This window comes from Mauremys mutica, chromosome 7 (assembly GCF_020497125.1).
Source record: "Mauremys mutica isolate MM-2020 ecotype Southern chromosome 7, ASM2049712v1, whole genome shotgun sequence".
In the NCBI taxonomy this organism is placed as follows: Eukaryota; Metazoa; Chordata; order Testudines; family Geoemydidae; genus Mauremys; species Mauremys mutica.
Window position 1 is genome coordinate 18662471 of NC_059078.1, and position 27645 is coordinate 18690115.

The 27645-nt window shown below is 41.4% G+C and overlaps 1 protein-coding gene across 9 annotated transcripts in view; it reads right to left on the reverse strand.

Moving 5' to 3' along the window:
- The window catches only part of TMCC1 (transmembrane and coiled-coil domain family 1), a 198283-nt gene that overhangs the window by 52902 nt on the left and 117736 nt on the right, over positions 1 to 27645 (reverse strand). Inside the window, exon 1 of one of the 9 annotated variants that reach the window (XM_045024689.1) lies at positions 10476 to 10520. The exons of the other annotated variants lie outside the window; for them this stretch is intronic. Coding sequence (XP_044880624.1) covers positions 10476 to 10505 — 30 coding nt within the window. The 5' untranslated portion in view covers positions 10506 to 10520. Of the gene's footprint in view, positions 1 to 10475; positions 10521 to 27645 lie in introns of those variants that run through there. 9 annotated transcript variants of the gene reach the window in all.

Sequence of the window (27645 nt, forward strand, 5' to 3'; positions counted from 1 at the left end):
CTCAATTTGCTGACAGAGGAGGTTCCATCCCATTCTCACTGGCTCTAAAGTTGACTGGCCGTCAGATTACCTGATGTTTCTTTTCTCTTTTTTCTTTAACCCTTTCCACCTCCACCAGTCTTTCCCTAAAATATGCACCCCCTTCATCCCACATAACTGTTGGTCCACAGGGGAAAGCGTAGATGAAGTTAAATGCAAGCCAGTCACATTTGTGACAAAGAAGAGATTGCTAAAATGATGTGGAATTAAGACGCTGATAAAGGAGGAGACAGGTTTTGCTTCTCTCTCCTCACTCTCCATGTCAGGACAGTTTTCAATATTATGGATTAGTGAACAAGAACTCATGGTCTCCAACTGGTTTGAATCCCACCTCTTCAAATGCTTCCCTCTCATTTCCAGGTTAGGCTTTAACTCTTCCCCTCTCTTATGGAATTGCATGAACGTTCTGTTCTTGGCGCTGTACTCTTAACCATCTCCCTCTGGGAGATCTCCAAACTAGTTTCAGCCTTGGTTACCTGTTCTGTTCCCTCATCTGCTTGTGAGCTTTGGAGTGTACCATAACCACAACTTCCTGCATGCTTCATGAGACAAAGTGTTCCTTTAGGTAAAAAATCCTTTGGTCTGACTGCCATTCTCATCTCCATTCAAGGTCAGAAATCTTTGGAGAAATCTTTGACCATGAAATGCCTTTTTCTCCTTCAGCTTTCTTGCTGATATCTTACCTCCGGAAAATTGCCAGAACTTCTTCTTACCCCCCTTCTGAAATCTTTACCATCCATTCATCACTTCCCCCTCAACTACTGCAGTTCTTCCATATTTTTTAAGGCCAGGTCTACATTACAGACTTGTATTGTACAGTCCTATATAGCTACTACTTCTTCAGGAGATGGGTTAACCATGGTGATGGGAAAAGCTCTCCTGTTAGCGCAGTAGAGTCTTCACTAAAGTGCTATGGTGGTGCAAATACACCAGTGCAGCCGTGCCGCCTGTATGTGAAGGCAAGCCCTACATCCCAGTTCTGACCCAAGAAAATATCTTCAGTGCTGTGGTCATGGAAGCAGCAGCTCACCTTTAGGGTACATCTACACAGACCAGAAAAATTCACAGCTGGCCTGTGCCAGCCTACTCAAGATTGTGGGGCTTGGGCTGCAGGGCTGTTTCATTACTGCGTAGCCTTCTGGGCTTCGGCTAGCGCCTGGGCTCTAGGAGCCTGCCAGGTAGGAGAATCCTAGAGCCCAGGTCTAAGCCTGAGCCTGGAAGTTTACACAGCAACAAAACCACCCCTCAGCCCTAGCCCAATTTGGCTTGCACAGGCCAGCTGCAGGTTTTTCTTCGCTGTGTACACATACCCATAGAGTCCAAATACTTGTCATTGTTTCCTGTCTAGCTCTGAATCCCATTCTAAATGATCTTCCACTCTTCATGAGGCTGGGATGCGTTTTATGTCTTGGTCTGTTAGCCACACACTCCCTGCACCCTCAAACAGGTTCTCCTATTTTGGTCTCCCTTCAGTTCCCTTCCCACAATTTTCCAAAACATGCAAGAAGGGTGCGCTTACTGGAGCTGCTTCCGCATCCCTGGAACAACTCCTCCCCCTGACACCCTACAAACAATGAAGTCACTTCTCGTTTTAAATATGGTGTTTAAATATTTCCTTCCGATTTTATTTTATGATCATCTCTCCATAGTGTTTCATGGTATCATGTACAAAAGCACAGGATAATGTGAGCTAGCAAATAGTGAGTCACACTGGATATTACACTCTCTCTCAAAACCAGACTGCCGTTCACATTGACTATTTGGTGGAGTTATCAACTAGATCCACAGGATTAGAATACATACAATAACTCCTCACTTAACGTTGTAGTTATGTTCCTGAAAAATGCGACTAAGTGAAACGATGTTAAGCGAATCCAATTTCCCCATAAGAATGAACGTAAATGGAGGGGAGGTTAGATTCCAGGGAATTGAGACCATGAGGCAGGCAAGGAGGCTGAAGGTGCTGTCGGCTAGGAGAAGCACGTTGCGCAGCGGCAGCTTCCCCTAGTCTGCAAGCACCAGGGGCGGGGCAGGAGGAAGGGGGCTCAACCCTCGGCCCGCCCACTCCACCCCTTTCCCTAAGCCCCCACCCTGAACTAACCTCTTCTTTCCCCCTCCCCCTTTACTCCGTATGCCATGTCCTTGCTCCACCCCCGTCCCTCCTGCCCAAGGCAATCAGCTGGCCTGTTTAGAGGGCAGGAGGGAGGGGGAAGGAGCGAGGACTCGGCGCGCAATCAGCTGGTTTGCAGCGTTCGGGAGGCAGAGGAGGGAAGGGGAGCCTGTGCACCAAGTCCTCACTCCTCCCCCCTGAACACTGCAAGCCAGCTGATTGCCACAGGCAGGAGGCAGGGGGAGGAGGTGCTGATCCACGAGGCCTTCCAGCGGGCGGGAGGCACTGTGGCAGGGAGGGGGCTGCGCATAGGGGAGGTGATGGGGGGGCTCCCAGCTGTGGGCAAAGCAGGCAGACAATTGACATTATAGCAAAGCATTGCACAACTTTAAATGGAGCATGTTCTGTAATTGAGCAGGGATGTAAGATCGAAACAACGTTAAACGCGAGGACATTAAGTGGGGAGTTACTGTACTATGGCTTCAAATTGAGACTACTCCCCAGAGTGAATAGCTTGTGTCACCAATATAAGGGAGCTGTAAATTCCTGTTTTGTAACGGCAGATAGCTCTAAACAACATGGCCTTGTCCTGTGCTGAGCAGGGGTGGCCCATACATATAGGCGAACTAGGCAGTCGCCTAGGGTGCCAAGATAAATGGGGAGCCAAATTCAAGGAAAAAATAAAAAAAACAAAAACGAAAAAAGGTGAAAATACACAAATAAAATAACGAAAATGTCATTATTTCAATTCCCATGCACGTACAGAGGGAATACGAATTATAATTAATTTCTCTACATTTCTGAGAATTTATTATTGTCAAATCTTTTATTTACTACAAAAATAAACATTTTAGCAATTTTTTTTCAATTTGCGACATAGGGTCAAGATGACCCACTCCGCAATTTTGATAAGCAATAACTCAGCCACAATGAAACACATCCGCCAGCGGCAAAAGCTGCAATGCTAGTGACACCTAACTCAAATATGCATCAAGGTTGCATAGCTGGAAATTCATGTAGAGCGCGATATCGCGAGCTGATACATGTCAAACGGTCATTTTAACACACGTCACAGGTAAATGGTTAAGAATCAAGCGAATACTGTGGAAAATTGTGTTTCTTGCTGCCAGAGAATAAAGTCTTTCAGCATTATAAATCCAAAATGTGAGTATCTTTCAGCATTGTTAAACCTTAGCGTTATTATTGGGCTGTATAATTATGAACTTTTCTTTGTTCTAACTGGTTCACATGTACTAAATAAGGTCCATAAAAAAAAGTAACAGTGTTAACGCTTAATAGACTATGAAAGTGATGACGTCACATTCCAACCAGGTAACCATGAGGAAGAGGATTATCTTCCAAAACAACTGGTGTCAGGTTATAATGTCGAAAAAGGTCATTTTGTTTCTGTGTAAACACTAACTATCAGTTTTAATAGGTAAGTGAATGTATGTTACTAATCATTGAACCTTTAAGCAGTGAAAAGATGTGTTGGGATGGCTGCAACGTGTTTTAAATCGCCAACCATGTGGTGTGTCAGCCATCCTTAATGCTATAATGCTTGCAGTCGGGAGTACAACATAATATTCAAATGCCCCAAGGCAGAAAGAGGAAAAATAAAACCCTCAGGAGCTGAGTATCGTAAAACAAAAGGCTGAGAAGGAAAAGGACCAAGCAAAACAGCAGGGATCCTTCATGAAATATCTTCTCTTTAATCCAAATAAAGATGGAAGCAGTTCACAGCATCCAGAAGGCGGCATTTTACTTGGAGAGGAGGTTAGCTCACATCTGCATGGAAGCAGTTTGGAACATCAAGATGAAGGTATATTACTTTGAGATGAGGGTAGCTCACATTAAAAAAAAAAACAGTTTGGAAACTTACTTCTAGATGAAGGCAGCTCACAGCCTCAGACTGATATGGAAGTGGAGAAAATGTATTCACTTTCAGAGACACATGCAGAAATTGAAGTAAATGAAGTAGAAGGAAGAAAGGATGAGGAAGTTACAAACAAATTACAGTATGGGGACCAAGCTTCATGGCCCAGATGTGATGACAGTGTGCGGCAAATTCTCGTGGAACATGGACCCGAACAAGTTCATGAATTTTCCTTCCCTAAGGATGGAAATAAAATTCTCTGCTCAGCATTACAAGAGGAAATTCATTAATGGGGAAGAAATTCATCGAAACTGGTTCCAAAATTCAGTGTCAAAGGACACTGTGTTTTGCGTTTGATGCAATTGTTTAGAAATCAAGCAATTGGTACATCACTTACTGAAAATGGTTCAAAGGACTGGAAAAACATATCTTCAATTCTCTCTTCACATGAAAAGTACAGAACATTTGGAATGTCTTCAAAATTGGAAAGAACTTGAATTACGATTGAAAAAAGGAAAAACTATCGAAAAAAAATTTGTGTGATCAAGGAAAAAAGAAGAATATTGGCAACAAATATTAGAGCATCTGATTGCTTTGGTGAGAGTCCTTGGCGGGCAAAATTTTGCATTCCATGGCAGAAATGAAAAACTATGCACTCCACGTAATGGAAACTTAAAAAATGTGTTGAATACCTAGCTTTATTTGATCCAGTCATGAAGGGGCATCTATGTAACATGACCATGAAACAGTTACTTAGGAAAAAAATATGCAGAATGAACTGATTCAAATCCTAGCAAATGCCATTAAAAAGAAAATTGTAGAAGCTACCCATTCTGCAAAATATTTTTCAATAATACTGGGCTGTACACCAGATGTGAGTCATATTGAACAAATGACTATGATCTTTCGTTTTGTGGATATGGAAAAAATCTGCATATGAAGATAATGCTGAAGTGCTCAGAAAGGAACATTTTTGGGTTTCATACCACTGAAGATGATGACTGGAGCATTTAAGACTGAAATTATTCTACAAGAGCTTGAAACAATGTCATCATCTGTTGAAAACTTACATGGCCAAGGCTATGATAATGGGAGTAATATGAAGGGTAAAGACAATGGTGTGCAAAGGAGAATGATGGAATAGGGCATTTTTCGTTCCTTGCAGTGTGCATTCTCTGAATTTGGTCGTCAATTATGCTGCTAGATGCTGTTTGGAGGCAAGCAGGTTCTTTGACCTGGTGCAACGTGTTTATCTCAGGCTCAACATGCCATTGGGAGATTCTGACTTGCCATGTGAATTCTCTAACTGTGAAACTTCACTCATTTTAAGGTCTAATATCCTTTTTGAGATTAACCTCATGATTCCATGGTTTGCCTAGGGTGCCAGTTGCTGGCAGCTAGTCTAGGGCTGCCCCTGGTGCTGAGACTTAGTGACCTAATATAAAAATCTCAGAACTGCAACACCAAAGATAAACATTTTCTTAATGCACAGATCCCAGTTCTGCAATAAAATTATTTTCTTTCCTTTAAAGGTGACCTGCAAAGTGCTTCCCCGCCCCTTTTCTTATAAACTTTAGAAATAGGAGGACTGCAAAGGATGATCTTTCTTGATGTTGGGAGAACTGTTAGTAGGCCTGCAGGTCGTTTACTGAGAGATCTCAGCTGAACAGAATAAAGGTGCTGAATCTTTAACAAAAACTTCCTTAGTCAAAATATGACTTACTAAATTACACAGGTATCACCAAAAAGATTTTAGCAGACGGACTAAAAGGTCCTTCCCCTCTAAACAACTCAGCTTTCATTAGTCTCTCACACTGGTTCTCCAGTCAGAGCCTGCCAGCCTAGACATCATCTGAATTTCTAATTCAAAAAACCAAAACAATTATTTTTTAAATTTTCAGGCCTTCTTGATAAAGCATAAAAACCAACCTGTGCACAAGCCCAATTTCTTTCTTTGCAAGTCACCTTTGGAGTTGTAATGGCTCAACATTCTAGTCTGGTGATTTATCAGAGCAATAGAAAAGAAAGCATATTAAAATAAAAGCAAATAGTTTAAATGCTTTGGTGATTTTCATGTTCTGGCCCAACAAAGCAACTCTGTGCTCTGCGAGCAAGTGCACAGAGGCCAATACAGTATGTCATTTTCATTCCTATGGATCTCCATTTATTTGCAGCCACTGCTCCACCCCTCTCTCTCTGATATTTCCTGATACAAATTGTAGTTGGATGTTAAACTAGATGCAGCCACAGTAAACTGACCTTTTATAACCTCTGAACAAATGGAGATGTGTCAGTATTGCTGACTCAAAAGAGGGAGGATTAAAAAACCCAACGGTTTCAAACAAAGCCTACATTGAAAACATTAACCGTTAAGACAGAAAATAAATTAAGTTTAAACTCGCTGTGTGGAAAAATCTTTATTTGGATCCCACAAACTAGTAAACATTGCATATTTTCACTGCCAGTAGCATTAACACACAATTGTAGTTACTGCAAAAATAACTTAATCTTCACCTAGTTTTAAGAAGACACTATTACTTGCCAGGAGTTGGAAAAGCATCACTGTTCTATTGTTCAAGCACCTGGTTTCAAAGTCATCCAAAAAGACTGCTTGTAAAACCAGGAGACAGAGGTGGAGGGATGCCAGAAGAGGTAGATTCTTGGCTTGAAGAGCAAGGAGTTACGTGAATAAACTGTCCACATAGTAGGATCAGAATAAATTTTATGCTATTTTTTAAAAAAAACAATCTTAATATTAATGCAAGTATATTTGCTTCTTCTGGACCTACTGGCAGGCAAATCTGTGTTTTGCATTTTTTGTCAAATTCTGAACATTCTATGCTGCTTGAGACGCAAGTTCAGCATCTCTGTTGCGTAATGCTGCAGAAAAGTCTGGCCTCAGCTATCAAGGGGGAAAGAAAAGTCACTTACCATAGCTGGAACAGCCCTAACAAGGAGCCAAAAGACAAGGACCTTTTGAATTAAAAATGATTTCTAGTAAGTCATCGAACCAAAACGGCTTTATTTTGCACACGATCCATCTCTCATCACGAGAGCCACCCACACAGTAAAACTGAACAAACCTTTTAAAAACAAGTAGTCCATCAATAGCACAATTGGTTTTCTAATTTTTAATACTCAGAGTTGAGGCAACAACAGATAAGGCAATATACAAGTGTCAAGTCTCTCTCCTCACAAATCCAAAGAGATGAAGAAATGTGGTTATTTAGTTACACAAGAGAAAGTACATGATATATATTTAATGTTGTTTTTTCGTAGTAGTAAACAGCAGCCATTATACAGAATTTTAGTGTGCAAATACCAAAGTTGTAAGCTGTGCCTGACAGAAGTGCTGAGCCTAGATATTCATTGCCTATTCACATGTCTATCTAGCAAACTAGCTATATTTACAACTCAATATCACCACATTTGAGGGGAAAAGAAAAAACATACTATTTCAGAAGAAGTCAATGAGGTTTCCATACTGGTTCTGAAGTAAGTGAAGGAATTTGCAGTCTATACAAACGCCTCTCCTTAGCTTGAACATGCTGTACTACGGAAGGAGGTTAGCAGAGACAGTCTCCAGCCATGCTGGGCTGAATTCTACCCTGACAAAGCAGTGTCACTGTGATATGAAACAGGAGTACCCTGTGTATGTTGGCAAAAGCCCTGAATGGATATTCTAGAAATCAACAGCAACTCCAAACAAGCAAACTGCCCTCGTCACAGGAACACATCACAAACATTTCTGGGCCCACTAAAAATACTTCCAGACACTGACACAGACAGGAGGAGATTTGAAGTTAGGCTCTTGGTCTCTGAAAATTAATAAAGCAAGAGGGAAGGTGCTTCTTGTCAACCTGAAAGTGATCAGGGCAGCTATAAAAAAGTGTTTTTATAAAGGGGGAAGAAATAATGTTTTGTTGAAACATAGGTAGTGTCAAATGATCAGAGCACAGGACTGAAAGCCAGAACTCCTAAATCCTCACCCCATATTTTACATCAATTTTGTCTGGGAAATGTGAGCAAACTGTATCTTCTGCCTTAGTTTCTCCATCTATTGGGGCGGGGGAGAGGGGAGAGCGAGAGATTCTTTACTTCCCGGGCCCTTTAACAACAGATGCAGAAATGAGTAATCAAGTAGATTTAAGCACCTACAAGGTGAAGGACAGTGTGGAAAGTTGTGAATTATGTGGACAAGTGTGGCAAACAAAGTCACCGTTGCCACTTCTGCCAGAACTGAAAATATTTCGCCATTTTTAATCAGAGCATTTATGGAAAGCCTTGAATGGCTGAAAATGGGGTCGCTGACTGTGGAAAAGCCGCTATAACAAGGGTCGGCAACCTTTCAGAAGTGGGGTGCCAAGTCTTTATTTATTCATTCTAATTTAAGGTTTTGTGTGCCAGTAGTACATTTTAACGTTTTTAGAAGCTCTCTTTCCATAAGTCTATAATATATAACTAAACTATTGTTTTATGTAAAGTAAATAAGGTTTTAAAAATGTTTAAGAAGCTTCATTTAAAAAATAAATTAAAAATGCAGAGCGCCCCGGACCGGTGGCCAGGACCCGGGCAGTGTGAGTGCCACTGAAAATCAGCTCGCGTGCCACCTTCGGCATGCGTGCCATAGGTTGCCTACCCCTGCGCTATAATCTCAGTCTTATTCACTACCCAAGTGGACAGAGGCTGCAAGTGCTTCTGCATGACCTCTTCTGGGCAATCTAGAAACCACGACAACAAGCTCTTGGAACTGGCTTCCAGTCTTAATTCTTAGGAAGACAGAACAGAATAGATTCTGAGGGCTCTAACAAGGATACAGACCTCTTCCAAGAGGAAAAGGATTTAGACAAGAACTGTATCCTCTTAACTAGGAGACTAATGGATGCCTTATGTGTTTTAGGCGATTGTTAGTTGAAAGTCAGGCAATGACTTATAAATCATTTTGGGGGGGCTCGTGATCAGCTGCTCAATGATAAATGACCTTCAAATAACCCCTCCGAAGGGCAGACCCACCCCAAAGGAGGAAGTTATTTTAAGACATGTTAATTTATTGTCCAGACAGTACCAGAACACAGTACCTGTGTTCAGTTAATTGCTAATCAGCTTGGCTGTCAGTAATGTATGCAATCAAAGGATGGAGGTGGGGATCAGTGCCAAGAGAACATAGTGCATGATACACTTCTCTCATTCAGGAGCATGTCACCAACTCTGTAGACAGGTCATATACTGTTCATCTCAGGGCTTGTAACCATTATCTACTTCGCAGTGGTTCCAACAAACTTTTGAAATGCACAAATTCAGTTCCTGGTTTGGAGAGCTTCACTCCACGGTACACTCTGATGCCAAGCTAATTATTTCCACTAATCAAAATTTCCACATTTGGTAAGCATCTCTGCCAAATAGTGACATGAGCAATTGCCCCAATTTAGAGAAAAAAAATATTGGAAGACAGGTAGTATCTTCACAGAACAGTTAGATTGAGCTATAACTTGAGTTTTAACCCTGACTTGACTCTGTCCACACACAAAAATCTCTAGCTCAAGTTAAGTGGAGCTTTAAGCTTGAGCTAACTGGCTGGGGTAAGGGTAGTGGGGTTGGGTATTGAAACTCGAGTGATGCTGACGCTCGAGTTAGTAATGCAGTTGTAATGCAACATCTCAAGTTACAAACTCGTCAGCAACTAATACAATCATTCAGGGTAGTCTACACTCAGGGCTAATCTATACCAGCAACACTAAATCACTGCCAAGGCAGCGCTTTAACATGCCTTGTGTGGTTGTGGCGCAGTGCTGGGAAAGAGTTCTCCCAGTGCTCTAACAAATACCACCTCAATGAGGGGCGTAGCTCCCAGCGCTGGGGCAGTGTTTACACTGGTACCTTACAGTGCTGAAACTTGCGGCGCGCAGGGGTGTGTTTTTACACCCCATAGCGAGAAAGTTGCAGCACTGTAAAATGCCAGTGTAGACAGGCCCTCAGACACCTGCAGCTGGCCTATAACAGCTGACTGGGGCTTGCAGGGTTCAGGCTAAGGGGCTGTTTCATTGTGGTGAAGATGTTTGGGCTTGGGGACCCTCCCACCTTGCAGGATCTTGGAGCCCAGGCTCTAGCCCAAGCCTGGAAGTCTACACCACAATGAAACAGCCCCTTAGCCCGAGCCAGCTGGCATGGGCCAGCCACAGTTGTCTAACTGCAGTGTAGACATACTCTCATTGTAACTCCAGTGTTGTTCTGAAGTGTGGCCTCTCTCACTGAAGCTAGGCTAGCGTGACTGCAGTAACAGACATGTACTAACTTGCACTAACATTGCAGTGAAGACACGCCCAGGAACACCATCAGAAAACCTTCAGACATAACTGATGACTCAAAAAACCATGGGTGTGGAATATCAAGCACATAGGTTTTCCCCATGTCAAAACACAAGCCTGATTTTTTGCCTCACCTTCTACCCACCTTCTGGGTTTTACAGGTCTTAGGTGTCATTTCTCACTTCTCATCAGAGTGGTAACCACCTTCCACTATTCCATAGCAATCTCTGCAGGATGATCAAGGATGAAGTTGCTGGACTTTGAAGGGAACCTCATCCTGTCTCACTGCTCAGATGCTGTGTGGCCAGTCCTTCAGGGCAGGCTCTTCATTTTACAATGTGCTGAAATGCCTTTCACCTCTGTCCCCAGTTGGCTAGGTTCTAATATTTCTACTCATCTGGAAACGTAAACATTGGTGGTTTTATATCAGGAAGCTCTAAATATCGCTGTATGAATAAAGGGTATTTAAAACATGTTATAAACAGCAATTACAGCAAATTAAAAATGCTGTTGATACAGCTTACATGAGTATATGTCCACGGTCTAACAAAATTAATTATCCACCCCAATTAAAGTAACTATTCCTCTCATCCCACTTTGCCTATCATGAGGAGCTGTTCAGTTTTAATGACTGTGTTGGTAAGGTGGTGACTTTCCCAAGATGCAGCTCTTCTCAGAAGTTAGTGCTGTACGTTGTAGAAGATTAGAGTCTGAGCAGGTGGCTACAGAAGCTTTTGGGACAGAGAACAACTAGAGGGCAAGTGAATATCCCTTAAACTAAACATTCCTATGTTCTGTTGGTATAAATATCCACGCATTGTAACCATCCCTCAATTCCATTCTCTACAAACCACGCCCCACATACATGATTTGATCTGATTGTTGGATCTAGTAGCCTGGAGTATTTCTGTATATGACAATATTTAGTCTTCTTTGCTGACAGATCTACAGTCATCTTGTATCTTCAAGAAAACAAACTGACCTGAAGCCTTATGTTCTTTGGTTGAAAAATATAATCTGCAAGTTTTTGATTCCTGGATCAGTAGATGGGTTGAAGTCTGCTGCTGTGCGTATTTTAAAGATCCTTATTTGGAACCGGAAGAGGCCTTAGGTGATGGAGCTGGGCTGCAAGGGCACAGAGATTATCAGGATCCCTCAGCCAACACAGCCTCCTGAGTAAGGAACACCCAAGTCTTCAGCTCTTCTTCTTGGCTCACCGTAACAGCAAACCATGCGAGACTTTGTACTGCAGCACTTGATTTGTTTGGCGCAAAGAAAGGGAGAGAAACAGTGGGGCAGAGACAAGGATTAGTTCAAATACTGTGTCTCTGCTCACATACAGAGAGCAGGACAGGGTAACTCAGAAGGGCCCAGACACATGCAGAACTAGATCTGAAGAAGAGCTCCATGTAGCTCAAAAGCTTCTCTCTTTCACCATCAGAAGTTGGTCCAATAAAAGATATTGCCTCACCCACCTTGTTTCTCTAATATCCTGAGGACCAACCTGGTTATACCACCACAGCAAATTAGTGTTTGGCAGTTACTAGCCATGCTGCTCAGTAGCTGTTTCTGAAGCTGTACAGGAAGTTTTCAAAGTGAGTAAGCCACCAGAAAGGTCACACACCTAGTTACCCTCTCAGAGCATCTTGAGGGATGGCTGTAAGATTCTAAATATAGAAGTTAAAGACAGCCCTATAGACTCAGAGGCTGACTGATGCGAAACCAAGAGATGTGTGAAGTGAGGGCTGGATGGGTCATTACTTCGGATAGAGGCTGCCGATTTGTTTCACCACCAATGTAGGACCAGTCAACTATTAACTCAAGGGCTGGAATGATGCAAGCTGTGGAGATCCCAACTGTTTATTTGCCAACAGGGTTTTGAAGAGTTCGAAAGGATTGTGATGCTGCCATTCTTCTCAAGCTGTTAAGAGTTGAGGTGACACACTATGTATGATCACTCTATAAAGACTGAAATAACTAAGATCAGAGAGAAATGTGTATGCACATGTACATGCATGCTAAAAGTGGGGAAATCTGTATAAGGAACACTAGTAGACTTACTGCCTAGCAGTTTTTGTTTGAAAGTTAGCCATAATATTCCAAATACAATTTACAATGCTTTATACTACTTACAATAATTTCTGTTTGTATTTAAAGTTTATTTATTAAACTATATGGCAGTCCCTTTGAAGTCTACTGAGAATCAACACCACTTACTTATCATGGCTTTACATACAACAGCCCTGACGTTTAATTTTGTGTAATGGTTTCAGGAAAGTCTTAAAAAAAATACACAATCCTTGTCTGTGCTTCAGCAAAGAATTAAGATAAGGTGCAGGAAGACAGGGAGTGTAATAAAGTTATGCATAATATTGCCTCAACATTCCCCTAACCCTGTTACAAAACCTTTGAAAGAAAGTCCTTTGCAAAGGTGCTGCAAAATTATATGCCTGTAGTGACTCATTTTGCACGACAAGAGGATTTCTTAAACCCTATTGTGGAAGCCAGGATGTTTACACTTTTGGAAAATGGAATATTAGGTTTGAGGGATATGCACACCACCTTGCATGGGATGCACTACTCAGGAAGGCTCCATGACTGCATGACCAGCCTCACAAGTCTGGGTCTGAGAAGGCAATCTCATAATGGAGGAAAGACCTAGTTCTAGAGCTAAAGTGAATCTGCTGGCTATGGAGATCAGCTCTGAACAACTAATTTATCTATCAGTGTTTGCCATGAAGATGACAGCCATCTTCAGCAGCATAGTCTAGACAGTGGATGATTGAAAGACGCCAAATCTTCTTAGGGTATGCCTACACAGCAGCTGGGAAGTGTAATTCCCAGCACACACAGACATATATGCACTAGTTCTGCTTGAGTTAGTGCCTGTATAGCAGTGAGCTGCCACCTGTGCAACTGCAGTCTAGCTGCTCAAGTATGTACCCAGGTGGTCAGACAGGATTGTACTTGGATGGTCAGCCTAAGCCACCACAGCCTGGCCACACCACTATTTTTAGGCATTTGCTCAAGTAGAGGAATTCCTGTGCTCAGAATTACATCTCCCAGTTGCTGTGTAGACATACCCTTAAAAAACAGTAACTGGAGTGACATGGTGATTTCCATCCAAAGTATTCTATTTTCTAGAGGGATAAATTCAGTTTGTGACTTGCACAAAGTCATAGTGCTAGTCAGTGGCATATTAAGGATGGTATCCAGGAGTCCTGACTTCCAGTCCTTTTTCTGACTCCTTAACAACTCTCCCTGGCTCAAAAACTCATTTTTTAAAGCAGAGAACATATGTCTAAAATACGTACTTGTTCCTTGAGAGTTTTCATCATAACTATTAATGGGAATGGCTCCTTTGATTAGTTGAAAAGCTTAATCATAAACTAACAACTAAGAGTGCACAAGAAAAATTACACACTTAAGCCTTACCCAGGAGAGTCAAAAGTGGTGCATGAAAACGCACTCTCAAAAGTTAGTCTGGTGCCTAATTCCACAGGGGTTTTCTTATGCTGTCAAAAATAGAACTAATTTCTACATTGACAGATAGAGTTTAAATCAAAATATCCACTGATCCCACTTACATAATTGAAAGCTACTTTTCTCTGGCATAATGCATAAAATCTAGCATAATTTACTTGCCTTTTTATAAATGTGATATAAATATTGGTTGCTAATTATTCAGTAATGACATTAATTGGAAGAAAAGGTTTATACCACTTAAAGAAGCCTCTGTTGCATAAGAAGCCTCTGCTGAAATATCATCAAGGTTGCCAAGACATCAACACCATTATTTACAAACAGGCTATTTAATCCTTCAATTAATTAGCCCTTGGAACAGAGCTGTGGTTTAATCTAGAAATCAGGTTTGCTCAGAAAGGAAGCAGAAGAAATTCTTGACTGTTAATCCTTAGTAACCTGAAATATGTGACTAGAAAGCATGACAAGGTAGTACTTGACACAATGTGGGATTTCCCCCCATCATGATAAAAAGGGGGAAAAATTAAATACATAATTATATAAATTAAAATATGCAATACATAAAATATAATGCTTTTATGACAACTCAGACCTGCCCCCTCTTCTGTATCACTGATGGAATTTGTGAGAACTGTGTGAAGTTTTCCTTTTCAGTCTTTCTCGGCTATTCATTCATCTCTTTGGGCAAGCTTCAAAAGGCCAGTATGTAAACGGAGGCTCTCTCCATGAGGAATATTATAGCAACGACCACCTTACTTTTTTTATTTCAGCATCTAAGATAAACAGCCATGTACTATTACATGCAGCTCCATTTGACCTATATCCAAGAACAATGTATTTTTCTTTGCTCCCCTTCCCCTCCCTTCCAGTGTTCATAAATTTACTTTTTCAGTCCATTTGTGAAGGGTAGAGAGAATGAGGAATTAAAAAAACAACAAACAGGGTGCGCACCCAGCCTCGCCCTTCACTGTAGTGGGCCTCCCTGTAACCTCCCGTGTTACTATAACAAATTATCTAAAATAATCGAAAGGAAATTCATGGAGGTATACTGACCTCAATAGTACCGTGACAAAGATACACACAGGTTAGTTAACAAAGGTCACCAGCTCATTTGAATTCCACTCATTATTAGCTTATGCAGCTAATCAGAATGTGAGAATTACTAAACATCTTTAAGCTTCATCTGTATTGAAACTGTTCGGTGTGCAGTCATGGAAGATGTATGGAAGGAATTAATATTTAAAGTGCTAGCATGATCAGCAAAATACTCATGTAGTAAAGATCAATAGATCTGCTCCCTGTGGGTATTTTGAGCCATAGCTTTATGACTCATACAGGTTATCACTCCTGATAGCACTGCAAAGCCAGTACAGCCATGGGGGAGCAGGATTCTATTCTAGTTCACATATAATCATTAAAGTTCCAACTTCAGAATTACTGGTAATCATTGTTCCCTCTAATTTTTTACATCCAGGTGCGGAATAAATTTTGTCATGTGTGGCAGGGCTGGGGCTGAGAGGTTCAGCATGTGGGGGAGGGCTCAGGGCTGGGGCAGAGCCTCTGGGTGGGGGTATGGGCTCTGGGGTTGGGCCAGGGATGAGGGTGGGGTGCAGGAGGAGCAGGGGCAGAGGGTTGGGGTGCAGGGGGTGAGGGTTCTGGCTGGGGGTGTGGGCTCTGGGATGGAGCTGGGGATGAGAGGTTTGGGGTGCAGGCATACTTGGGGGCTGCATCAGGGAGAGAAGACTCCCCCCAGCTCTCTTGCCAGAGCAGCTGGGGGCGAGAGGTGCCTCTCCCTGGCTGCTACAGTTCCAGGGCTGGGGGAGAGGCGCCTCTCCCCGCTTGTGCAGCCCTTGATAGCCTGCTGCACTGCAGCACAGCTTAGAGGGAATTTAGCTGGTAATGTATGCGCCATCAAAAATCCAGCTTGACTTTCAGATCCCAGGGGGAGCTTTCAGGCCAATGGTTAGAAAAACATTTTCACTTATAAACTGGCAAATTTGATCCTGAAGTCACTAAGGGGAAAAAATGGAACTCCATGATACCATTTTAAGAAACATTTCCAAAAATATAACCACACTTAAAAAAAATTATGGACCCGCATTTCCAAAGCATACAATACCCTAAGTCCAGGGCCTAAAGGCAATTACATGCATGGCAATTTGGACCAGTAGATTCTCTCTGTGAACTCTCCCCACCAGTGTGGATAGTGGAATTATACTTCCCTTCTCATTCATATTAGAGGCAGGATGACAAACACAAACTCTTCCAGAGAGGATGTCTCTTGCTACTACTTCAGTCTGCAAAGTACATTCATAGAAATCTCTGCTCTAGAGAAATCTAGATCTCATGTATCTACTTTTTCAGTTTGGTGGGGACACATTTTGAAACACATTTTTCCTGATTCTGAATACTTGCAGCTATGCCAGACTCATTGCATTCTGAGGTGGCTCCTTTAAAAGCTAGTGTAGAACTGTTGCCAAACTAAGAACCCCTCTGACTTCAGTTATTAGTTTTTCCACTTTCACAAAGTTGCCTTAATCCCTCTCATTTCTGTTACTGATTGCCACCAATAATGTGATTACTTTTATTTTATTAAAAGGTATGTTTAAATAACTGAAAAACTATCATAGAACAAAGAGACTAGGAAGAGCTGCAGCAAAAGTAGAGGCTGAAGCACAAGATGTAGCAGGCAGTACACAGCAACCATTAAAGGTCTGACTTTTTTTTTCTTCTGCTACATTGCTATTGAACAAGAACAAAACTTTGCTTTTATCTGGATAATCAACCTAACAATTCAGAACAGGACTCTCAGGGACAAGTTGAGGGGCTTATATGATTAGCAAACTTTACCCATATCCCAAAGTGAAGTCACAATGACTTGAAAGTGGACTGAAAGATGTTTAGCTTGCCAAAAACTGAGTTCAAGGTTCTGTGTTTATAATCTTGTAACAAACATCTGACATCACTGACACCTAAAACAGAGCAGGGCGCTGAACTCCCTGCTCTGCTTTAGGAGTTACTGATGTTATCACTGGAGAAACAGAATCCTGACTTGGCGGTAAATGAGAAAAAATAATTGGAGTGGAATTCCAACTTTTTCTTGCTGTAAGGCAGTGTTTCTCAAACCGGGGTTGCCACTTGTGTACGGAAAGCCCCTGGCAAGCCAGGCCGGTTTGTTTACCTGCTCCGTCCACAGGTCTGGCTGACTGCAGCTCCCACTGGCCGCGGTTCGCTGCTCCCGCGCCACTTCCAGCAGCTTCCATTGGCCTGGAGCAGCAAACCACGGCCAGTGGGAGCCGCGATCGGCTGGACCTGCGGACAGGATAGGTAAACAAACCAGCCCGGCCTGCCAGGGGCTTTCCCTACACAAGCGTCGACCCCGGTTTGAGAAACACTGCTGTAAGGAATATTTTTCAAACCCAGGCCCCAAACCTGGCAAAAGTTATATTCATAGAATGATCACATACTGACCAAAAATTATTTGAGGTGCCACACAAACTAGCTCCTACAAGATCAGATCTCCCATACAAGGCATTTCCCCACCACTAGGCATAGATAGGACTTTCATCTGTAAATTGTGCAATGAATTAACAATATGAGTTCTGCATGAAGTTTAGATAACCTAAGATGTTTATTCCCCTATGTACCACAGTACCTGCTGCAAAGAGCCTGTACAGTCACTCCGTGTAGGAGCCGAGGAGAAAGGAGGGAGGGAGAGGAGTCGGACTAGAAATATAACTGATCTCTTGCTGATTACCAACAGGCCAGTCTGACATTAGGACCCTCAAATACTCTCATTCTATGATAGCAGTATGGAGGGGTTAATCCTAAATAAAAGTGGAACCATTTTATTTTCTTAAAAGATAACTGTATTTGATCCCAGTGTCAGATTCTTCCTCTATTGGTGTCCTACATCCTGCCCTTAAAGAGGAATGACTTGATCTAATAGTACTTGGGAACTGGAAAAGAAACTATGTTAAAAAAATTAATATATTTATTAGGGTTAGTGTTTCAAACCACACTGACAAGCGAGAGCTAACTATTCTAGCAGCAGAGAAATGAAGCACAACCTAGCAATGGTAAGATATCAAACCCACTTTAGATGCAAGGTAGTGTTGGAAATCCAGTCCAAAAGCACCACCGCAGAACAGGAAATACAAGCTGGTCTGAGGAAATTGTAGACTAATCAATGATAAATACGAGACAAGTCAGCATTATTTCAGTGCAATATTTCAAGTGTTTGGGGAGCCAGTTCCAACTTACCATCTCTCTCCCGTGGCAGTTTTGGATTGCATAGCATTTCACTGCAGCTTCCCTCAATTTTCTCCCTCTAGCTTCCTTTGGTCCTGAACTTTTCCTCCTTACCTCTGTGCGAACAGGTTTATGGTGGGTGTCATGCTCTGGTGCTAATGCAGGGGACTTCATAGTGAAGACCAGCCTATACCAATAAAGATTTAGTGCACATCGCAGCTCAGCTTTTCAGTGGAATCCTTTTCAGCAGTACAAATTGCTCTGAAAAGAAACCTACAGCTACAGTGATCAGCCTCTAGGTGCAGGGTTGCCAGATATCCTGGTTCCCAGGGGTAGCGGGGGAGGGGAAAGAAGAGAGGAGCGAGGTTGCTATCTTTCTGATCTCTCACTGTTTTACTTTCCTGCTGCAGTATGTTGATGCAGTTGTATGAAAGGATTTTAGAATTCAACAGGCCTTGATTAGTGTTCAAAATACATTGGTGGGGGGAAATATCATGGTGCTTATTTTTATTTTTTAAAATAGTGCTCACTAATGCTAAGTTAACAACCTCAGATCATGCTAAATTCTCAGCATAGTTACATCCAAATTCTGGGCTGAGTAAGGTCACCCGAGCTATCTGTAAAGGATTTTCTAGTTCACCAACAACAATAAAAAAGGGGATGCATAATCTGTCTGTCTGTTTACTGCAACTACTTTATTCAAGTAGCATTACTGAGGAATTTAAGGGAGTTAGGTGTCCAACTCCCATTGACATTTCATCATTTTCAGTAACTACAATTCACTTCTGCACAAAAATCTTCAGAAAGTAAAGATGGGATAGGCCTGAGCAGATGCGGCCTTTAGGAGTTACCATAATAACAAATAGTACAAATATTACGCAGAGCTTCACTGAACAAAGACAGATGACTTGAATGGTGATGAGGTGACTAAGCACAAAGTATTTTACGAACTCAAGGCAACAGACTAAGTAATGTGAGTATGTATTCCAGGGAGGTTTTAGCAGCAACGGGCTGCCTCTCCCAGAGGTAACTCCAGCACAGCGAAGACAGACAACACTGAAAACGTACACGCTGTTTCACAGGTCTGCAAAAGAAAACAGCAGAGGAACGGTATACTCAGAACAGTTTGTATGAAGATGCCAAATACATGGAAGTGAAGGAGGAGAAAAAAATAAATTGCTCAGTAGGACACTGTTGGAGTTCTGTTGACCAGGAGGATTTAATAAGGAGCCAACAAAGGGCAAATGCACAGCCCAACTTTGGGAAAGTGTTGAAGAGCAAAACTAACTAGTTACAACAATTTCTCTTTAACAAAATGTAAATTAAATTACAAAATGTAAAAAGGAGCAAAAAAGTAACATTTTAGGTTGGCTAGTACCATTATCCTGACAAATGCAACTGATACAATCTGATACTGAAGAATTTAGGCATAAGTGAGGTAATAACAGGGGTGGATCCTGAGAAATAGTACAACAGAATGAAAAAATACCCACAGGGTGAAATGTGACAAGACACAGAAAATTCAAAGACTGTATCTAAAAATTGCACAATAGCTTGGAACAAGCAGTTTAAGGCACCATGCTCAGCAAAAGGATAGTGCACCAAAAATACCAGTAATGTAAGCTGCCTGATTTCAAGAAGTGATTATACATTTAACTTACTAAATGCTTGTTTCATACTTGAGATAGTTCAAAGAGCTTTTGCACTGTGAGTTAGCTTTTATAACATGATATGACACGGAAGTCAGTATATAATCAGCTGTACTTTGTATTCATGGCTAAGTCATCTTTAGGAAAGCTTAAGGCTCAAGGTCTCCCCTTGATTTCTAAACCAAGGTATTATCTGTGTGTGGCAGGAGATTTTCTTTATATACTTTTCAACCTGGGATTCTCCCAGTTTCCCCAACAATAAAACCAAACAAAAAATCTAAATTTTTCCAAGTTGTGCCAGTAGGGGGAACTTGGCTTCCTTTATTCTGAAACCAAACAGCCAGTGTAAGAGAGTTACCACATCAGGCCATTTAGAATATCTGCATACTACTCCAGTACTGGTAAGAAAAGACAAGCTCTCCCACCCCCACAGGGGTGTATCATATCTTGGGTAATCCAGCACTATACAGCTGTCAGCAAGAAATTGATCCGAGCTCCATAAGCATGGAGACCGCTTTTTGAACTAGAGATAATTCAGCACACAGTATCAAACAATCCATCTTGCTGGGGGGGTGGAGGGTAAGGTTTACAAACCTAGTCTGTCCACCATAAGCTTTTCCTCCACGTAAAAAAAAGACGTAATGTTGAACTTTATCCCCTCCATCTCCATAACTGTACTTTCACCAATACATCAAACTGCAGTTCTGCAATACGATGAGGCATATACTGTTTATGGACTTCAACAAGCTGTTTGTACAAAGAAACTAAAGTACATCAAACTATCAACTAAAATAGCATTCTTCTTCCCAAGAAATGAAATTATTTAGAAAGAAGATATCTTGATTAAAAGTGTATTAAAACTCTAAAGACCCTATCTGGAAACATCAGTGCAAGCTTTGTTTCAGTCCATTTTATAAAAATCCAAGCTCTAATCTATTTTAAACACCAGAATGCAAATGTCTTAATGAAAAAGATTAATTAAAGCCAAAACATTATTGTAAGCAAGTAAGTAAATAAAGGTAACTTTCAGAATAGCAACCAGTCACGTTTTCCTGGGAGATGAGGAGAGAGGACTACGGGCAAGTCAACACTTAAAATGCTGCATCAGCACAGCTGCACCAATAAAGCTGCGCTGCTGTAGTGCTTTAATGAAGATGCCCTAAGCCGATGGGAAAGAGCTCTCCCACCAGCGTAGTTAATCCACCTGTTCAAGAGCCAGTAGCTATATCAGCAAGAGCAGCTCTCCAACCAACTTAGTACTATCTACACAGGGGGCTCAGTTGGTAAAACTACATTGCTATGGGGTGTGGATTTTTCACACCCAAGCCAGAGCCGGATTTAGAGGCAGGCGACTGCCTGCGGTGCCAGGCTTGGGGGGGTGTCAGGATCGGGGTGCTGATTTTGTTGTTAGCAACAAAAGGGAAAATGGAATGTTTGAAGTAACATATTTCAGGTATTCTCTATGTGGATTCATTTTTCACTAGCCCCTTCCAGAATGTTCTGGACCTTTGTAGAATGTTGTGGAATCTTCCAGACTTTGAGAACTACGTTTTCCTTGCACCTCTTAGAATGTTGTCAGCCACACCCTTGAAGGTATATAAGGGGCAGGGTGTCGCCAGTCACTGATACACAAGAATGAAGTGAAGTGAGAGCCCAACTGCGATATCATGAACCTTGTTTATTTGTGTAATTGTGAAAGTGTACTTGTGTTTTAAGACTAGAAGAGTGTAAGCAGTGACTAATAAAGGTAGGGTTGCCAACTTTCTGCTGGCACAAAACCAAACACCCTTTCTCCACCCCTTCTCCGAGGCTCCAGGCTGGGGCAGGGGGTTGAGGTGTGGGAGGGGGTGTGGATTGTGAGATGAAGTTTGGGTGCGGGGTGGGGAGGGGCGCTCAGGGCTGGGGGAAGGGTGCAGGCTGCGGGCAGCGCTTACCTCAATCAGCTCTCAGAAGCAGCGAAATATCCCCCCTCTGGCTCCCATGTGGAGGTGCAGCCAGGCAGCTCTGCACACAACCCCGTCTGCAGGTGCCACTCCCATTGGCTGAGGTTCTGCCAATGAGAGCTGCGGAGCCAGCGCTTGGGGCGGGGGCAGTGCGTGGAGCCCCTTGGCTGACCCTATGCCTAGGAGCCCAAGGGGAGACTTGCCGCTGCTTCTGGGAGCTGCAGGGAGCCTGTTTTAGCCCTACTGCACTGCCAACCGGACTTTTAAAGGCCCGGTCAGTTCCGGTCAAAAACCGGACACCTGGCAACCCTAAATAAAGGACATAGATATCTCTAGCATCTCATTAAATATCAAACCCCTACCTACACAACAATATAAAAGAAATACCGTTACTTTTCCCATGCTTAACATGCAACATTTGATAACTTTCTATGACTGAGGAACAGACTTTTTGCTCACCCTAATACTGTCTGAGATAGTTTGGTTACGAGGGCAGAGATGAAGTGATCAGAAGCTTGGAAGAAAAATTCAAGAGTTGTTGTTTCTTTTAAACTTCTTCATTGACATTGCTTGAGTGTCCATCAAAGGAAGGTCTGGACAAATGAAGCACCATGAAAGACACCTGGGTGCTGCTTACCTGGGGGAACTCCCCAGAAGAGTGGCAGCAACTCCCCTCCCTCAGCTCCTAGCTCCACGTGCTACCTCCGCCTGCAGGCACTGCCACCGCAGCTCCCATTGGCCACGGTTCCCACCCAATGGGAGCTGCAGAATCAGGGTTTGGGGCGGAATGGAGGCAGCATGTGGAGCTAGGAGCTGGGGTTGCTGCTTCCCAGGAGCTGGGTAGGGAGCCTGCCCAAGCCCCACCAGCACCCACAACGCCCCCTTGACCATGCCCCCCAGCACCCGCGGCACCCCCAGGGCCACCCTCCTGAGCTGCATGTCCTTCGTTTCCACACACACACCCGCCTCCCCCTCCCCCACACAAGTTTTAGTTAGGGGTATATAGTAAAAGTCATGGACCCGGTCACGGGCCATGAATTTTTGTTTACTGTCTGTGACCTCAACATGACTCATACTAAAAATACCCATGACTAAAACGTAGCCTTACCTATTACCACTGGTGCAGCAATAATTCGTAACTTTAGATCCTAAATTAAATGCTGAGAGCTTCTATAATACAATTTTCTTGTCAACAGCACTGAAAACAGCCTTCCTCCATGTTCAGATCCCTGAAGAAATATTGAAGGGGAGGCAGACAAAATAGAAGGGACACTTAAAATTGTCTCTAACTCCCCAGCACACTGGAGCATATTTTCTCCACGGATTGTACAAAGGTTTCCTTACATTTTGTCACTTTATATTGAAGCATACCTTCAGAAATTTAGATTGATCTTACCTACACTCTTCTGCTTAGTTCTTGAGCTCTGCCGTTGTGTTGATGAAAAGTTAAATAGTGTCTTAATATTTATTTTTATTTGGAGTGCACTATACTGTTTTGCAGGTACTTTTCATATTCCTCCTATGCACCTCTCCCACCCAAAAGAGAGAAAAAGAAATTTCTAAGCAGAGGAACCCTTTTCAGAATGGCTATTGGATTTCAAGATGGTGATTTTTTTTAATCCACTCTAAAGATGGTTTAAAGAGCCTTCCACACATTTTATTTGTCCATACCAAAAATAAAAACCCTGTATCAGTTATCAAGTAAAAAGCGAGAGAGTAGATTATATGCTTTAGCCAGTAAATCTTCACACTGCTTTTTTGTTTGGTAGTTTTTTGTTACGTTGGTTGCTTGGCTTAAAATTATATTTGTTTCCCAACTGTGGAGCATTTAGATTAGTAAAGAGACTAGATGTTTGTAATTGGTCTGTACATGGTGGATTGAAATCCAGCAAAGTTTATAGTAATGACAGGCAAAGGAGGGATTATCATATTTTTGAGATGGTGGACAGTGTGGAATGGTTCACTAACCAGGAAACTAATTTGTAAAACTCTTAAATTAAATGCATTAAATTAAATGCTAGGCTGGGTGGTGTCCTAAATTATCTAGTGCCAATCTAGTTTATTCCCAGTTTCTCTCACACACCTTGCTTTCGTGTTTGGTAAATTAAAAGTCCATATTTTGAAGCATTAGATGCTTTGAACACACAGCATTCCAAATAGCTGTATTTTATCCCTTTACACATGGAGAGTGAAAGATCATAGTTGTAGTGTTATTACTTTTGCTGACATCTGTGTTTACAGTGAACTTTATCCTACATCATCCTAGAATGGGAAAGTTACATCACTCTGTTCAGACTCTGAAGGGAGGAAAAATTCTGCCTTGAATGCTGGGCTTGTTTTGTCAATTAAATTTCAGTGTAGAAATCACTCTTGCTTTGAGTTAATAAAACTGTTTTCACTTATGTGAAAATTTTTTCAAACTGGCCTCCAATGTATTTTCCTTTAGGATGAGAACTTGTAAAGGGAGATGCTGCTTCATTTCTGTTGATATAATGTGAAAAATTAAAAACTTGATTTTCCAAAAGATTACTAGCTGATAATTTGAAGTCAACTTTTTTTTTAGTTGTCCTACAAGTTTTAATTTTAAAAGCTTGGTTTTCTTATAACAAGTATATGTACAAAAAGCAATACCAGTGCATTTTAACAATGCAAAGTTTGAGAGCATTTCCCTCCATCAAAAACAGAAACCCTATCGCAAGCAGAGTTTTTACCCCAAAAAGATGGAGGTGGCAGAAACTGCATGAAGTCAACTAAGGATTTCACTACTGCTATCAGTTTTACATGTAGGCACTCTGATATTATCGTGATTAGTTGCAGTACAAAACACTAAAGTAGACAGAACTCTTCTGTCCCTCATTTGAACACTGATTTACTATATTCCACAGAGACCTGACATGTATCATTATCTGAGGGTTTGAATTTGAAACTGAGCTTATACACATCAGCTTTAAGGAACACCTATTAGAAAAAGTAAATTTCCATACCTGTTTTTTACCTCACCGTATATTATTAAAGATGAACATTTTTAAAATGAATTTACTATTCACTGTTTTCTTCTCCATTTCATGCTGTTTGGACAGTGAAAATAGATCAAGATTTTAGTTTTGTTTCTAGTTAGTTTCACGTTCTAGAACTCCTAGATTAGTATAGTGATGTAGTGTTTGCATTGAAAACATTGCAAGGGATGATGAAATCTAGACCAGAAAGTGTTTTCATCAAAATAAAACAATTTCACACAATAATAATCCCCTGTTCTTATATAGTGCTTTTCTTCAGTAGATCTCAAAGCATTTCATAATCTTAAATGTTTGTATTTTTCCTCCTAGGGTGTTGAGGATAAATACATTAATACTAGGTTTTGTAATTGTGTATTTTGGGCCTAAATTGTTTTACAGTCTACTCTTCTTCTTAAGATTTGTTCCACTTGTTGGGTCATTGTCTCACATTTAGCTTTAACAAGTTGGACAGTACCAGTATGCCTGTAACAATGTGACACAATAACCCAATCCATAACTGTCAGTTAAAATTGAATTTTATTTTTTCAGCAAAGGATCTAAGGCCTGGTCTACACTACGGATCTTATATGGGTATAAGTACGTTGCTCAGGTCAGGACTGGCCCTAGACCAAATGGTGCCCCAGGCTAGGAGTGTCTTTGGATCCCACACTTCATTTGTTAAACTTTTGAATACCTTACTTTTTATTGCATTTGTAGTCCATTTCATGACTTTGATGCATGATTTGCATGCATGATTTACCCTGTCATATAAGACGCTAAATTTGCATGCTAGGATCTGTAAATCTGTATTTATTCATGCCATATATAGGCAAATAAATTGTTTTTGTTTCCTCTAAGCTTATAGGAACTGAAATGTACTAACATCAAGAGATTGAACTGTGCACCAACATTGGGTGGATCAGTATTAAATAGTGCTACGGCAGGTGGCAGCCTTAGAATGTTAACCCTAGTCCTTTAGTTCAAAGGGTCGCTTTTCTCATCTTTGCCCTCAGGAACTAAAGAACAGCAATAGGACCTATTCCAAGAAGATGTTTCAAACAGCTAATTTAAGGAGTTAAAAAGTCTATTTTACAGGTGCAAAATCGTGCAGGCTGAAGGAATCTTGAAACAGGCACAAAGGACTGAACACCACAAGGAAAACTATCTGTAAAAACAATGAACTTGTAATAGCAGGATTATCATAGGAGTGCAATGCCAAACTGGGTCCTGACAATAGCTGCTCTCTAGTTTTCTCACAGAAACCACAGCTCTGCTTTTAAGGCAGTAGCTCCAACCCTTCACCTGGAAGTCTGTTCCATTCTGCAAGGCCACAAAGGATTAAACAGGCATTTAAACTGAATAAACATAAAGTGTTTGCCTACTGTAGACCTAATACACACCACTGGTGTGATCCACTGTAGCAATTCCTAAGTTTAGGACCTAAACTATTTAAGGCACTTTTATTTAGAAAGTACTGGAGCAAAAATAGTCTAGCAAAAAATTAAGAAATGAGTAAATGCTCTGAGATCCTATAGTTGACCAATTTCTAGAAAAAGCCCCATTTTCCTATTACTGAGCCTTCTCTATCCAGTACCACTCTGGCACTATGAAGTACTCTTTCATGTACATAAGCAGACCTTCTCCTTTAATATAAGTAACAAGGTTTCAGATGTACAGAAATGAAAGGAAACATCCTGTATATGATCTGCTGTATTCTTTTCTCGTCAGTTACTGTTGTCTCCCCTCCCTACTTCAGCCACCAATTGTATTAATGAATGTGTCTAATATTTTAAGATCTTCAGGGACCTTGTCTTCCTGTACACCTGTAAAATATCATGCCCACCAATGGCCCTGTAAATAAGATACAAGAAATATGGTACAGTCTAGAATTTTAATTAGCTGGCAAAATGCTTAGGTCCAAGCCTATTTAGGAAGGCACTTTGTGAGATCTCCACAACTGTCCTGGGTCCCAATTCTTCTCTTTTGCTATTGACTTTCAATTAATGGTGGTGTAAAATTTGAAAAGCCTAACTAACTATCCCCTAAACACCACAGAAATTTCTCTTACCATCCTCCTGCAACAAGCTGAATGAAGAACTTTACAGGATATCGTACATACCACTACAATACTTGGGATTGTACATCAGACAGATTTACTGAAGACAGAGCAACAAATCTCAAGAACTTATACAGGCGGAAATCGGGATCTCCCCAAGAAACCTCAAGACATTCAGTAACACTATTCCTGGGCTAGGAAGCTGATTAGAATACATTCAGTGGAAGAATGTATTCTAAAACTCACTTAAAGAAAAGCATAATCAAAAAGCAATTTAAATGACAAATGTTCTGAAAAACAATACCCCTTCTATTTTAGCCTATTAAGCCATAGTCAGACCCTCTACTGTAAACTACAGATTTTTGTTTAGAAAAAATCAAATAAGCAACATATAAAGTCAAAAGGTCCAGTTACATTTAACTTCTTCCCTAATCAGAAAAACCACACCTGTGTTACTGTTTATATAGCGAAAGAAAAAGACCATGTTTAGTGACCCCTTATCTACCTATGAATAAACTGCAGATAAAATTACATTAAGTGAACTGGGTTTGAACTCCAACTGTCAATGCAAGTCCCTTACCTTCTCCTTAGCCCAAATTGCAAGTTAATTTTCAGCCTCGAATGACACAAAGATATTAAATAGAAGGCAATCTGAACCATTCATATCTCATGATAACTAAACACTAAATCCATGGCTCTGTGCTGGGGCGTGAAAAAGGATTTAAAGGTAAATACAGCTTGGTTTGGAGGGTTCTAACACGGCTCCATAACAAAATTCTGTGGTGGAAAAACTGATTAACATCTCCTCTACCTGCTAACAGGTTCTTCAGCAGCATGTAAGATTTGGGTCACAGCGTGTGCCTGATTACAAACTAGAGCTATTAAAAACAACGTGCAATTGCTTTTGCACTTTTACGTTATTTTGCACCATCTTTAG